The 15,825-nt window shown below is 45.3% G+C and overlaps 1 protein-coding gene across 1 annotated transcript; it reads right to left on the bottom strand.

Moving 5' to 3' along the window:
• Positions 1–4,361: 4,361 nt before the first annotated feature.
• On the bottom strand, positions 4,362–10,837 carry LOC123498993 (probable glutamate receptor). The gene is made up of 13 exons (XM_045246635.1): positions 10,515–10,837; positions 10,268–10,392; positions 9,552–9,668; positions 9,241–9,461; positions 8,471–8,599; positions 8,233–8,379; positions 7,147–7,237; positions 6,645–6,948; positions 6,306–6,523; positions 5,834–6,014; positions 5,261–5,360; positions 4,944–5,073; positions 4,362–4,815 (listed from the first exon to the last, which is right to left on the bottom strand). The coding sequence occupies exons 1-13, from the start codon at positions 10,741–10,743 to the stop codon at positions 4,735–4,737; spliced, it is 2,073 nt and encodes a 690-aa protein (XP_045102570.1). The 5' UTR covers positions 10,744–10,837; the 3' UTR covers positions 4,362–4,734.
• Positions 10,838–15,825: the final 4,988 nt, after the last annotated feature.

The raw sequence follows: 15,825 nt of genomic DNA, 5'->3' as shown, positions 1-15,825 counted from the left end.
AACTTTTGCTGTCACGTTAGACATATCAAAAGTTTTTGCTAGAGTTTGGCACAAAGCTTTGATTTCAAAACTGCCCTCCTACGTTTTCTATCCTTCCCTCTCAAATTTTATCTCAAGTTTCCTTCCCGACCGTTCTATTGCTGCTGTGGTAGACGGCCACTGTTCTTCCCCTAAATCTGTTAACAGTGGTGTTCCTCAGGGTTCTGTCCTGTCACCAACTCTCTTTCTATTATTCATTAATGATCTTAACCAAACTTTTTTGCCCTATCCACTCCTACGCTGATGATACCACCCTACATCTTTCCATGTCCTTTCAGAGACCCTTCTGGAAGTCATCAGATCATGCAGGGACGCCGCAGAACGCCTGACTTCTGATCTTTCTAAGATTTCTGAATGGGACAGAGAAAACTTAGTAGTGTTCAATGCCTCAAAACTCAATTCCTCCATCTATCAACTCGACACAACCTTCCAGACAACTATCCCCTCTTCTTCAATGACACTCAACTGTCTCCCTCTTCCACACTGAATATCCTCGGTCTGTCCTTTACTCATAATCTTAACTGGAAACTTCACATCTCATCTCTTGCTAAAACAGCTTCTATGAAGTTAGGCGTTCTGCGGCGTCTCCGCCAGTTTTTCTCACCCCTCCAACTGCTAACTCTATACAAGGGCCTTATCCGTCCTTGTATGGAGTACTCTTCGCATATTTGGGGGTGTTCCACTCACACAATTTTATTAGATAGAGTGGAATCAGAAGTTTTCCCCTCATCAACTCCCCTCCTCTAATTGATTGTCTTCAGCCTCTTTCTCAGCGCCGAAATGCTGCATCTCTTTTTGTCCTTTATCACTATTTTCATCCAAACTGCTCTACTGATCTTGCTAACTGCAGGGCTCCTTTCCCCCTGCGGCCTCACTGCACAAGACTTTCTTCTTCCTCTCATCCCTATTCTGTCCAACCCTCTAATACAAGAGTTAACCAGTATTCTCAATCATTCATACCCTTCACTGGTAAACTCTGGAACTCCCTTCCTGCTTCTGTATTTCCATCTTCCTACGGCTGGACTTCTTAAAAGGGAGGTCTCAAGACATTTGTCCCTGAATTTTGGTTAACTTAGGTGCCTTTTAAGGGAACTGGCAACTCAGTGAGCATTTTTTTTTTCATAATTTGTTGTCCTTGGCCAATTGTCCCTCCTGCATAATATATATATATATATATATATATATATATATATATATATATATATATATATATATATATATATATATATATATATATATATATATATTATGGCCTGTAGCGCCTGTAGGCATACTTGAAGAGTATATGTGGGAAGCGCTGTTCAGCTTCCACCCATTAGTGGCACAGGCAATTTTATTTATAGTGGTACCCATTTTAAAGCCCATATGACCACCCAAGCGCGTCTTTGGTGTAACAACCTAGAGCCTGGGTATCATGGTGACATGTAGGTAACTTTAAACCATTCGACAAATGGCATAGCTTTAAGAGCGGTATGTGGTGGGATTCAAACATACGCATGGACGTCTGCCCGATCCCACGCTCACCACCTTATCACTACTCCATTGATTCCCTAATATACATATAATCTTATGTATACCATTTAAAAGTATAATAAAATTTCCATACTTCAGACGACATCAGGTGCCTCCTGATAGTCAGAATACGTACGGTGAATATATATATATATATATATATATATATATATATATATATATATATATATATATATATATATATATATATATATATGTGTGTGTGTGTGTGTGTGTGTGTGTGTGTGTGTGTGTGTGTGTGTGTGTGTGTGTGTTCACCGTACGTACTCTGGCTAACAGGAGTGGCGACATCAGCTGCCTTGTTAGTGCAAGTAGTGAGAGTGATAGTAGTCAGTGGGCTGGCAGCGGCGATTACTTCGCCTACGTTAACATATCATGTCCAACTTTAGTTAGGATAAGATTATCTTGTTAATCTTGTTTTGGGAAGACTGGGAAGTTGTGCCACGAGGCATCAGCGTCACTACAAAGCACAGAGTGACAGCAGTGTCTTGTACCAAACTTGTCAATTCCTCCATGGAAACTGCAGACGTGTTCGTATTGATTCATGTCATAGTGAACATACATCATTGGTGAAGTGTGCAATAAAACTCAAACGGTTTGCAAAGTTATCAATCAAGAAAATGAATGAATGAATTTTTCCACTCACTATTTCCAGTGTTGACATTGCAGGTTTTATTCCACTGAGACCAGGTGATAAAACTTTACGTACCACTGATCAAACAACAACTATCACTCGACCTGCCATAACGTGGCAATACTACCCATGACCGTCCATCACGCCGGCCGCGGCCACACCCCTGACACCACCACCAGTAAGTAGTGTGCGCACCCCCATGCCCTGCGGCCCCGCGGTCAGTACACACTGGCATGCGGTGCGGGATGCCCTCACCACACCAGCGAATCGAATCGAATCGAAAATAGATAGAAAAAGGCGGAGGGGGAAGTGGGGATAGGGGTAGAATAGGTGGGTGATAAGAAGGGAGCTTTAGTAGGAGAATAAAGTCACTGGGGCTTGACCCAGGCGCAAGATGGTTTTTAGTAAAGTATCACTCTACTTTTTGTTTCTTTTCTTGAATCTTGAGGGCCGGGTCAGGTGGAGACAAGGAAACCGCACCAACACCAAGCACACGCAAGCGCCGGACCGCCCACGCAGCGAACGAGGGCCCCGCACCTCTAAGGAAATGGCGGCAAAATTCTGGTGTCCCTTAGCAACCAAAAAACACCGTGAAGGAGGAAAATTGAATATGGTGCAGTAGAAGGGAAAAGGATGACAAAATAGAGAGGATGGAGTGAGAAGTACATCCGTATAGCGGAGGGACCTACAGTTTTACGTGGGTTCCGAACCACGGATAGTAATAAATTTGGTGAAATGATTGGGGGTTGGGGGATAATGGTATAACTTTATTTGCGAGGTTGGTGAGAGGGGGATGTGCAGCCACACCAGCCATTGCGTGCTGGTGCTTTATATTTCGTTGGGCACCAGCTTTGCTTACATGGAGTACCTTCTTTATATGTGAAAAATTCATCTACAGTATATATATGTTACGTATTTGTTAGTGGCAAATATTTTTGTTTACAGAAACTGTGATAAGATTGAGGATTTACTATTACACTATGTCTTATTTCGTGTAAGAACGGAAAGAAATTGAACAGGACAATATCATATATATATATATATATATATATATATATATATATATATATATATATATATATATATATATATATATATATATATATATATATATATATATATATATATATATATATATATATATATATATATATATATATATATATATATATATATATATATATATATATATATATATATATATATATATATATATATATATATATATATATATATATATATATATATATATATATATATATATATATATATATATATATATATATATATATATATATATATATATTAGAAATTGAATTTTAGTTTAACAAGTTGGTGTTAGTATTTTGTTGACTTAGTGGGATGCTTTTCATAAAAAGAAAAGTTTAGGAAACAACAGGCGAGAGTTGAGTTATTATTAGCTTGGCGGCCTCACACTGCCTCCTTATCTCACTCCGCTACAAGCACCACCGTGTCTTCCCTCATGCTTCATTCCATCTTGGATATCTCAACACAGACTACCTTTTGTTGCTGATGACGGAGTGGGCCTCACACGCCCGTCTTCCACCGCCAGTGCCTCATACGCTTCCCACCAAGTCTATTCAACATTACGGAGTTAATTAATTGTGTCCACAGTGTGTGATAATCAATGGTCCAGTGTGAAGGAGCATTACTAGTGTGATGTTGGACAGACCTGCCTGTGGCTCTCTCAACACTGATGTGATGGTGGACAGACCTGCCTGTGGCTCTCTCAACACTGGTGTGGTGCTTGGACAGACCTGCCTGTGGCTCTCTCAACACTGGTGTGGTGCTGGGACAGACCTGCCTGCAGTTCACTTAACACTGGTGTGATGGTGGACAGAACTGCCTGCGGCTCTCTCCACACATTTTAAGCGTCGGATTGTTTACTTACCGCTACGTGTGATCTTACCAAGAATAAGATATGGGATCGCACATCAATAAAGAGACTAATTTTTATAATGTTCATATGTAGCTTTTAAGATTGAAATCAAATAAATGATTTTTTTTTTTTTTGAAAAGCAGAAAGACTGATGAATGAAAATCCTGTACGCAGGAGGCCACCGATATGCAGCCTTGTGCCGCCGTACGAGGCAAACACGGAGCTATCAACACTATAGGAGGAAGACAAACACACTATTGCTAAGTCATTTAATAGAAACACAACTGAAACTACGTAGATGGATGACAACCATTGTTGGCAATCATTTCTTGCATCACTACTCTTATTGTTTCTGCTGCTGCTGCTGCTGCTGCTATTCTCTTGTCCTTAGGGAAAACCTATTTCTAGGTTTTTTCTCCTGTGTGGTGCAGGATATTTTGTAACGTTTTGATTTTATTGTTATGAACAACACTCAATGTCTACATGTTATCGAAGGTTTCCCGGTGTTGCCTTTCAGCAGAACAGGCCAGCGTGGACAGGCTGGTCTGCGCGAAGTAGTTTTGACCATCAGGCGTTATACTTGAAAGGTCACTGGTATATGTCTGTACAAAGCCTACCTGTGAGAGAGCTACAGGTGACCAGCGAGGACTTCTCCGACAAGGGCAAGCCCGGCGACAGCGGCACCGCTGCCCAGCATGGTAAACATTCCCTGAAACATTCCAGAGTATTAAGACATCGCTGGCTCTCATGTGTTGTTGGCTATTGAATTCTCATGATCTCCACAAACAATTAAATGCACAACAGTGTGATGCCATCTGTTTCTGTAGGAGGGCTCACCCAGAGATTGACCAGCCCCAGAGAGGATGTGACCGTGACTTTGGTGGGAGCGGCGACACACGAGGTGTCGTTGGGAATGGCGGCATCCAGCCATGAGTCATAAAGGCCAGCTTCTGTCACCGACCCGATCCTGTGTGAGTGTAACCTGTCACCACTATAGTTTCTTTTGGCTCTAAGGGATTATACACATCAAGACGCGAAGAATGTATTTATAATGATGAAGCAAATAATCAGCATTACGTACAGATAATGAAATGACGTTCCCTCTTACATGTATTCCCATTCTACACCATACACTGCCTCCAATGGTGACGCACCTGGCGGAGAGTGCCGGCACGAGGGGGCTGTAGCGGCGGCCCACCATGGCGAACATGAAGGGCAGGAACTTGGCCCGAGAGGCGTAGAAATCACACTGACCTGCAGGAAACCATGCTTACTCACACAAACGCTCCTGACAAGCAATTAGGAGTGCTAGGTTTGAGTCCAGAGCCAGGTCATTAGTCTTTGGGCTGACTTCTTTGCAGTGTAGCCCCGGCTTATCCAGCGGTGATTAGGCACACCTGCCAGGTAAGCTGCGATCCGCTGCTTATCTAGGAAAAACAAACTCTGAAAAAGAAAATACACACGGAGTGGCCTGACCAACTCGGGCCTAGTCTGCTAGATTGATCGGCGCCATCTGGTAGCCATAGTATTAATTGTAAATTACTTTCTTCGGGTTTAGGTATATCTAAAATGTATCAAGTTCATATATAACATGAGGATTTTTAGCTGTAAGACTGCAAGATCATTAAACCTATTATCATTATTGACTATTATTATTGCACACACATGCAACCACACACACACACACACACACTATCAGAGAGAGAGAGAGAGAGATAGTTTATCACCTGACGCAGAAAAGTCGTTTGCCATGAGGACGCGGCTGGACAAGTATTCCCCCACAAAGGCGTGAGTGCCGCGCCGCACCATCTGGTCCAACACGTGGTTATAGTCCGTTGTTTTGACAAACACGAGGCGCCCTAAGCTCTCCGCCTCCCGCACCTCGCGGAAGATTCCTGACGTGACTGCCTGTAACGTGATAGGTGGCGCCGCGGTCACCAAATGTTCCGGGAGAAGACAAGCACTGGCTGCCTCAGGCTACTTTAGTGACATTCACAGAATAAGGTAAAGGTAACGACTTTACCCTGCTTGTCTTCTTTTCCTTTATATGGGTGAAATAATGTAGCCAATTTTGTGATGTTGATACTAACCGAGGCATGAGTGATGGCCAGGTGGTTCAATAATGTAAGTCACGGCGTAAACCACGTCACCGAGGTAATATAAAGTGACATAGGAGCAAGAGCGGCGGTGGCGACTCACCATGAGGAACTGGACGTACATGGAGCCTGCCTCCCACACCATGGTGACGTCGGGGTCGTCCAGCAGACGCCTGAGGTCCTGGAAGGGCTGAGGGATCTGCCTCACTGCCAGCAGCGACATGAGGGTGCCAGCATAGCTGCGCATCAGCACCAGCGTCAGCACCATCCACGCCCCAAGCACCAGCCTCTCCCACCACCGCATGCCCCGCGCACTCACGTCTGCCGGGACGCACCACCTGTGAGCCTGCAGGTGCAGTGAGGCGCGGAACAGCACGGGACAGGACTGCTGTGTTCTTGTGAGGCCATTGTGCCCAAGACAAGGCAAGCGACAGTCACTCACCTTGCTGCAGCACCACCCGCATGTACATCAGCGTCCTGCCGCTCAGCCAACTAGTCGGTGCCACGAGTCGCGGCGCCGCGCAGGACGCCAGGAAGGCAATGGCCGCCAGTGCTGCCCCCATTGCAGCCAGGAACGCCAGCCACACGTCAGGCGTGAAGGGCAGCAGGAAGCCCCAGGGGTCCACCTCCGGCTTGCCGCTGCCTGCCAGAATCCTGCCGTAGTCTACCAAGATGGTGCGGGTGTAGTCCACCGCTGTGGCACGAATAGTGGTGACGGCGAATGGGCCGAGTCCCATGTCCGCCTCCTGCCGAGAGAAAAATGTGCAAGAGTCCCGTCAGCTGTGCTGACTCCACTACCAGTTGCTGACTGGGGAAGTGTATGTCAGTATATAGTAGTTTACTTGTAAAATGTGCACCTTGGCCTGCTGTGCTGCATCCCACGCCATAGCTAAATAGAGGGGAGTGTGTACAGTAACAGTAGGTGTACCTTATAAACTGCTCACCTTCCTGTTCACCATGCCAACCATGCCGGTCCAGGAGCCGTCCTCCAGCAACACGCCCCATGACCCGTCCGGCGGTCTCTTTATCGTGTACCTGCAGGGAAGACAGTGCGTCATCTAGAGGCAGGGGTGAGGTGCACCCTACTCCCCGTCACCCTCCACCCATTATACCATGGCCAGCTGGACAGCGCGTCACGAAGAGGCAGGGCCCAGGGGCATCCTCCGTGATGCCATGGCCAGCAGAACAGCGTGTTACCGAGAGGTAGGGCTGAGGAGCGGCCCTTGTAATGCCATGGCCAGCAGGACAGCGTGTCACAGAGAGGCAGGGCCAAAGGACATCCCCGGTGATGCCATGGCCAGCATGAAAATGCGTCACAGAGAGGCGGGGCCGAAGGGCGGCCCCTGTGATGCCATGGCCAACAGGACAGCGTGTCACAAAGAGGCAGGGCCAAAGGACGGCCCCCGTGATGCCATGGCCAACAGGACAGCGTGTCACAAAGAGGCAGGGCCAAAGGACGGCCCCCGTGATGCCATGGCCAACAGGACAGCGTGTCACAGAGAGGCAGGGCTGAGGGGCGGCCCCGTGATGCCATGGCCAGCAGGACAGCGTGTCACAAAGAGGCAGGGCCGAAGGATGGCCCCAGTGATGCCATGGCCAACAGGACAACGTGTCACAAAGAGGCAGAGCCAAAGGGTGGCCCCCGTGATGCCATGGCCAACAGGACAGCGTGTCACAGAGAAGCAGAACCAAAGGACGGACCCCGTGATGCCATGGCTAATAGGACAGCGTGTCACAGAGAGGCAGGGCCAAAGGGCGGACACTGTGATGCCATGGCCAGCAATACAATGTATCACAGAGAGACAGGGCCGAAGGGCGGCCCCCGTGATTGTGAGCAGAAGGAGATGGAAAGGCAACAAGACTTGCTTTTCAACATAAATAATAGTCGTAAAAATTCAAAAAGATGATGAGAAACTATTTAGTCGAATCAATAACACACATGCATTAAATGAATTTACATCAATCAAATTAGTCACAAAGTATGCCACAGATGTGAAGAACAAAGTAAATAAAGAATACGTGAAGCGTACGTGAAGTTAAGCTGAGTTGAAAGGATGCGGAGTAGTTTCTCCATAGGCCCCGTCAGAACGTAGTCTTGTCCTGGTCCAGTATCGCTGATCAGCACATGTGGCGGGTACTCCTCGGCAGCCACCACCAGTGTCGGTCCCCACGCCAGCCTGCCGGCACATGCAGGAATCACCGTCAGCCACATTTTCCCGGATTGTCGCGCTCATGGGAAAGAATCATTATTGATTCAGGTCAACTTACTTGTGAAACTTGTCGGGGAAGAGAATCTTTCGGGGGACAAGACTGAGGCCGCGGAGTGGTGACCAGGAGGCAACCTGAGCCGCCCGGGCGTTGGGCGGGCTGAAGGGTTGGTGTACCCACACCGTGCACCTGAAGGATTAATAACGGGAGTGTTTCATGCTCGTTTGTAGCAGAATTGAGCTGACATTTTGATGCACCAAAAGTAAGGAGGATGCAGTAGACACCTGCCTAAACGATAATTACTCCCAGTGAGGTCTAATAGCACTGGTTCAGGGGATGTTGTGAACTTATTATCAAAGCCAGCTGTGACCTCACTGAACGTTTCCCTTTGTGTCTCATGTACAAGGGGCAGTCACAGCCGCCACTTTAAATACAACTCTCTTCCTCCACACAAAATTACATGCATCTTACTACACATACATTCTTCATCCAAAATCTAAAATTGACAAAAGAAAGACTCCTATACCATCCTCGGAGTCACTTTCCGACTATCTACCTGCTTAACTTCTTTAGGGACTTGCACTTGAGTGGGCTTTTTTTTTTTTTTTTCTTATTCCCCTTCGCCTGATATCCCTCTTACGTAAAAAGAAAAAAAAGGAACCAAATTAAACTTGATATTGAAACTCCTTAATCTAAACTTGCAAGCAGAGCAAGAAATATATGTATACATTGATTAACTCTGCCTGTGGCACAAGGACACTAACTACCTGCTTGGACATGAGGCAGCAGGCACCAGGCTGCTGCTCGGCCACATCTGATCTGTCACTCACCGTGGCGGAGTGTTGCCGTTGCTCACTACAACCACGGAGTTGGCGTGGGAGTAGGCCAAGTGTATGCGGTGCAGTCGTGTTGTTGGAAGGCCGGTGATGGCCACCACTCGTGTGGGCCACGCCAGGAGGCCACTTTCGATGCCCAGTTCTGCCCACTTAACCAGAAAGAAAATGTTGTCGCTCACCACCACCACTACCACACACCACGAGGCGCGTCTCACCTGTGAATCATGCAACACCTTGGCTTTATCAAATTTTATAATTTATATAATCCCGCTGCTGCAAACCGAGAGACTGTTAGTGATGCTTACCCTGAGCGCGTGGCTCAGCGCCTCACCCAGCAGCGCTACGCTCCTGTTAGAATTCCCAGGTGCAGGCCGTGTTTCGAGTACAGTGGCTCCCCAAGGCGCCGGCAGCTGCTCCACCCCCTGACAACAACGCCTGGCCTTTAATATCCAACAGGTAATAAAGTAAATCACTGGTGCAATAACAAGAAATAACAACACACCCTTATCACTTCAGCAACAAGTCAAAAGATGATACGAAGCCATCATTGGACACACACACACACACACACGCCCGGTAGCTCAGTGGTTAGAGCGCTGGCCGGGTGGAGATATTTGGGTGTGTCTCCTTTCACGTGTAGCCCCTGTTCATTTAGCGGTGAGTAGGTACGGGATGTAAATCGAGGAGTTGTGACCTTGTTGTCCCGGTGTGTGGTGTGTGCCTGGTCTCAGGCCTATCCGAAGATCGGAAATAATGAGCTCTGAGCTCGTTCCGTAGGGTAACGTCTGGCTGTCTCGTCAGAGACTGCAGCAGATCTAACAGTGAAACACACACACACACACACACACCATAGTGACTGATATCACAAAAGAACACTGCTAACACACCATTTCGTCAATCAGCAAACAGCATATACCAAACAATGTATCATACTATGAAGAACACAAATTCTGACAAACAACACAACACATTCTGTAGCAAATAACACACTCTGCAACGCACAACAAGCGTGGACACACACCTTGGTAACGGCGTGCGTGGAGGCGGCACCGTCCGTGAGCAAGATGACGCAGCAGTGTGGCTGCCACGCCCTGGCCAGCACTGCCGCCGCCGCCGCTCCCGCCGCCTCCAGCGGTTCCCCACTCCCTAGACGGCGGTTGCGTTAGACAGGGCGAGGAGAGATACACTGTTTAGCTAAGTATGTCTGTTGCTGTGCTTGTGTAACGGTTTGGTACATGGTGAGGTACAGCAGTGCGTGGAAAACTCACCCCGGGGCCGCGGCGCCTCCCCGATGCTCAGGCTCACCAGCAGCGCCACGCAGTACACGGCGAGTTTGGTCCCCACCCACGCTGACATCCTGAGGATTGATAAACACATCCATACTTGTCGTGTGTTGGGGAGGCAGTGGCTTATTGGATAAAGTGGTGAGCGTGGGATCGGGCAGACGTCCATGCGTAGGTTCGAACCCCACCATGTGCAGCCTTGAAGCTTCGTCATTTTTCGAGTGGCTTAAAGTTACCTACATGTCACCATGATACCCAGGTTCTAGGTGGTTACAACAATGATACGCTTGGATGGTGATATGGGCCCGCCGCTAATGGGTGGAAGCTTATCAGCGCTTCCCATACACCTCAAGTAGACCTACAGGCGATATAGGCCTTAATATGAAAAAAAGAATGTCATGAATACTGTAACTCTCTCTCTCTCTCTCTCTCTCTCGATGGACAACGTGTTAAGGAATGCCTAGCGAGAGAAGATCATATTTCAATAAAAAGTAATTATATAAGATATTCTGTTAAGATATTTCTGTCACCATTGCACACAGAGTTTGGTTTGTTGAAAAATTATCGCGGCGACGAGCTTTGAAATTACAAGACTAAAAACAAATAATGAAATTAATGTTTAAATAAATGAATAAAACACGTAAGACTCAAGGTAGGAGAGGAACGGTTTACTTGGTGTCTGAGCAAGTGTTGTCATCAAGACCCAGCTCACTAAAATTGGCAGGATGGGAATTTTTCTAACAAATTCAAAAACTCTCATGCGACAAGCCACAACAGAATCCTGTGGAGTATCTAGTTGTTCTTGAGAATATACCTTTCATTCACTGATATCTTCAACTCTTCCCCATCCCTACACCGGTGGCCTTGGTGTTGTTGGTGATGAGCGAGTGAGATATTCCTTCTTGTCAAGATTAATCATCAGAGATGTTTTAGTCCCAACATTATGCAACATTACTGGGTTTTTTTTAAGAGATTGATGTTAGTCAAACATATTGAAAGTATATTGAAGCTTTCATTACTTTTATACATTTGGTGGTCTGACGGTACGCTTGTTGTTTGAAGCATGCATTACTAATTACCTCATGATTAGTAACGAGTTTTCTGTCGGTGATGCAGGGAGCTAGTCACTTGGTACTGAGGCGTGATGGTACTTTGGTCAAACAGGCCTCAGTGCAAGAAGTGTGTGTGTGTGTGTGTGTGTGTGTGTGTGTGTGTGTGTGTGTGTGTGTGAGTGGGAGGTGGACAACATTCCTATCGGCCGGGCACATTGTAACCACATTGTAAACCTTAATGTTATGAAAAGGTTACTAAATGAGATACTCTCACGTGTTTTTCCTGATGAAAGAGCGAGGATGTATTGGGTATCCACAATACACATCTAACAATTATCAACAATTCATGAATTAGTACAGAAAAAAAAAATTAAACAGAACAACTTAGCCAAGTACACGACAATGTAGCTAAGCAATGAAGGGGAACCTGTTACATTTACATTCGTACAAATATGACTGTAATTCACAATGCATCGTCCAGCAAATGACAGAGAAGACATAAGATATAATTTACGCAATAGTTATGCACTGTAGAAAATGCCATTATATAGTCACCGTATTGCATTGTATTATAGTACCATATTCTGAAACAATTCTGCGCTGCACCTCCACTTGTTGAAATTACGAAGATTTTTAAGGATGTGTCTACGGTTCTAGAGACAAGACCTCTACATCATGAAGAGGAGAAATACTCTTGAATTATTTCTAGCCTCTGAAATGAACATTGCTGTGGAGAAAGAACAAAGCGTTTTAGAGTAGCGGCCATAGAGCAATGAAGTTCTTAGTGTCTTAGGGAAACTGATACTGCTGGGTCTGTTGTCCAGAATTATCAATTAGAAGCGTCAAATTCCTCCTCTTTACTTTTTACATATGTATACAGTCTAGGATCCATCCCTTTGCGCACTAAACACAGCACTGAACATCTCTTGCCATTCTCTTATTCACCATGCCTGTACACGAGTACAGACGTTACACTTTAGACTGACACTGTCAGCCATCCAGTACTGCTGATTGGTTCTCGTTTGAGTCATCACTAACCTTGCATCCTTCTCATTGCATCTTTACTTAAGACCATGTACTGATACCAGAAGCCAAGTTTCGTTCTCTTCTTGCAGGCTCTCCTTTGAAATGTTCATTTACGGTTATATGTATAAGTTATGTCACTGTAGTTACTTTTTACCTACTCGATCTTCGGGAGTTGGCCAAAAATAGATTATCGTTTAACACCTGACCTTATATGGTGATCCAGTGTAAGTATGTTTATGGTGACTACAGGGCACCATAGTCTACCTATACGAGGCTTAGACATCAGGGGCTCGATGGCACCAGCCCGGCGTGAAGATCACGGAGGGATGTGAGATGAGAGAAGTGAGGGAATAGGTAGGGCCGCACCATACAGGGCCGGGGGAAGGCGGCGTCTTGAGCCAGCAGCGGGACATGAAAAGGAAAGCAAGTAGTGGTGGAAGAGGCGGCAAGGGACGGCAAGGTGTGTCCAGGCAGAGACACTTGCTTGTGTGACTGCAGAGTGGCGGCAAGGAGCAGACGAGAGTTCCTCGGCCTGGTGTTGACGTGACCCTCCCGCTGCCAGCGCCGGATCCACCTGTAGACGGTGGTGACGCTGGTGCCACTGCGGACGGCAATGTCGCGCACCGGCATCCCTGAGGCCCACAGCCACACGAAGCCCGCCCGCTCGTGGCCCTCCGTCGGCCTGAACGAGCGGCAACCACACATGACGGCCTGAGGGGGACGGCGCTGTGCATACACACACACACACACACACACACACACACACTATCAAAGACATAAATAGAAATGTAAATAGGTAACCAAAAAAATGCATGATTAAATGAATAAAGGATGAACTAAATGTATAAATAGATAACGATAAAAGGAAAGCAAATAAAGATTAAGTATTTTACAATTAAATAAAATAAAAGTTGTTTGTGAACAAAGAACTAAATTCGTGGACGACCAGCAAAGAGAGGCAGAGGAGTACGGTATACTGATCTTGCTGATATTTTACTATTTCACCAATATATATGAATTTTATCTATACTCATTTCAGTGCCATCCATCACCACCATTGCCTCAGTCTACCCTTGTCTTCCTTACTACATCCGTGCTTGTGAGTCTTCATAAAGCAGCTTGCAGATGGCGGCGTGCGCTCTTATTACGGTCATGCACTAACTCCAATCAATCGTGTGCGTTGAGAAGGACAACGATAAGTGAATGTGAAAATGCAGGAGGGTACGGGAGATGCGCAGGCGACAGTCAATCCACTGGTTTATGACAGTGGATTCTGTTTGACTGTTTACAATTGATATGAAAGTACTATGGGTGTAAGAGCAAAGAAGAAGAGGAAGAGAAGTAGAAAAGAAGAAGAAGAAGAAGAAGAAGAAGAAGAAGAAGAAGAAGAAGAAGGAGAAGAAGAAGAAGAAAAGATGATGAGGATGATGATGATGATGATGATGAAGAAGAAAAAAATAAAGAAATAAAGGAAGAGGAGGAAAAGAAACAAACAAACAAACAAACAAACAAGCAAACAAAGAAGAAACAAAGAAACAAAGAAAAAAACAACTTCAGGTATTAGTTCCCAGATTCCAAATGAATATATGAAAATCTAATGATGGTAATTGTCATGAAGCAAGGTGGAAACTGAATGGAAAAAAGTATCTGTTCCCATTAACGTCTACATTTGGCAACACACACACAGAGAAGAATAGACAACACAGTGTGCTTTAGACATAACACACGGTGGAGAAAAACGTGTGTGTGTGTGTGTGTGTGTGTGTGTATGTGTGTGTCAGACTGAGAAGCGAAGCGTACCTGTCACAAGGCCTTGGCACAAATGAGGCGCTAGGGCGAGGCAGCAGCAGCAGGCAGTGGCGAGGCTGGGGACGAGTGCGGGCTTAAAACGAAAGGAAAGCCACAGAGAACCACGCAGGCGCCGGACACCTTCCCGCCTACAGAGAACACGGGGAAAGCTCCATTGGCTGGGAAAATTAACATTGGCAGGTGATTGGATGGTTTTACAAGAAATATGCGACGCTTTCTTGTACGCATCTTTTGTGTGGTACATTATTATCGTCTGCTCAGCTTTGTGGGGCCAGACAAAGAGTTTTATTACGAATGTCAAATGTAATAATGTGTTTACAGCTGACAGAGTACGTGTTACTTCATAATACAAAGAAAACTTGTACTTTTTTTCTGTTTTTGTCCTTTCCTCACCATTCAGGCAAGTGGCAATATTATATTTTGGCTTCCGGCGGCCCTCAGTTCAATTCACCTCTACTGTTTCCTTACTTCTACTTTTCATCCTGACAAAAACATGCAATCGTCCATGTTTTCTGAAGCCAAAGGAGAAATTAAGCAATGTCCAGTGATGACAACGTAGAATATAACATTGTTTTTGGTGCCGTTACCTTACATAAGTCTGGATCGCAGGGAAACCTTTACGGAACGTCTCGAGGAGAGAAAATGCTAATCATATCGGTAAAAAGCTACACCCCTTGAATACTGCGACCCATATCTATTTGATTTTTAGATATGAACAGACGATTTTATTTGAATTAGGAAGAATCTATGGAGCTCAAAAGATTAATGGCCAGAGTCGTTCCTATTTGAACACCCACATAAGATTCTGAAGCTGTATAAAATCACTAGATAGTAACCAGAATGAATATGAAAACGCGGCACGGTACTGAAGCGATTCCTTGGTGTATCTGGGCGTGTACAATAAGCGTAGGTAAATGTTGTGTATACAGTACTTCAGCTACTGACAATAAGCTTCTCGTGTCTGTGTAATATAACCTTTTAAACAAATTAATAAAAAAGATAAACACATAGATGAAAAATGGTAATAATGATTGTGGGAAGAAAAGGAAAAGAGAGAAGAAGAAGAAGAAGAAGAAGAAGAAGAAGAAGAAGAAGAAGAAGAAGAAGAAGAAGAAGAAGAAGAAGAAGAAGAAGGAGGAGGAGGAGAAGAAGAAGAAGAAGAAAGGGAAGAAGAAGAAGAAGAAGAAGAAGAAGAAGAAGAAGAAGAAGAAGAAGAAGAGAAGAAGAGGCAAGAGACGAAGAAGAGGAAAGGGAAGAAGAAGAAGAAGAAGAAGAAGAAGAAGAAGAAGAAGAAGGCAAGAGACGAAGAAGAGGAAAGAGAAGAAGAACAACAACAAGAAGAAGAGGCAAGAGACGAAAGAGGAAAGAGAAGAAGAAAAGAAGAAGAAGAAGAAGAAGAAGAAGAAGAA

Source organism: Portunus trituberculatus, chromosome 48, assembly GCF_017591435.1.
Source record: "Portunus trituberculatus isolate SZX2019 chromosome 48, ASM1759143v1, whole genome shotgun sequence".
In the NCBI taxonomy this organism is placed as follows: domain Eukaryota; kingdom Metazoa; phylum Arthropoda; class Malacostraca; order Decapoda; family Portunidae; genus Portunus; species Portunus trituberculatus.
This window is presented reverse-complemented; position numbering and strand designations above follow the sequence as displayed.

Coding starts and splice junctions, on each gene's coding strand:
- LOC123498993 (XM_045246635.1), bottom strand. CDS start 10,743: ATGACGAAGCTTCAAGGCTGCACATGGTGGGGTTCGAACCTACGCATG. Junction 6,949..7,146: donor TTGGCATGGTGAACAGGAAG/GTGAGCAGTTTA, acceptor TTCTCTCGGCAG/GAGGCGGACATGGGACTCGG. Junction 6,524..6,644: donor GCGGGTGGTGCTGCAGCAAG/GTGAGTGACTGT, acceptor GCGTCCCGGCAG/ACGTGAGTGCGCGGGGCATG.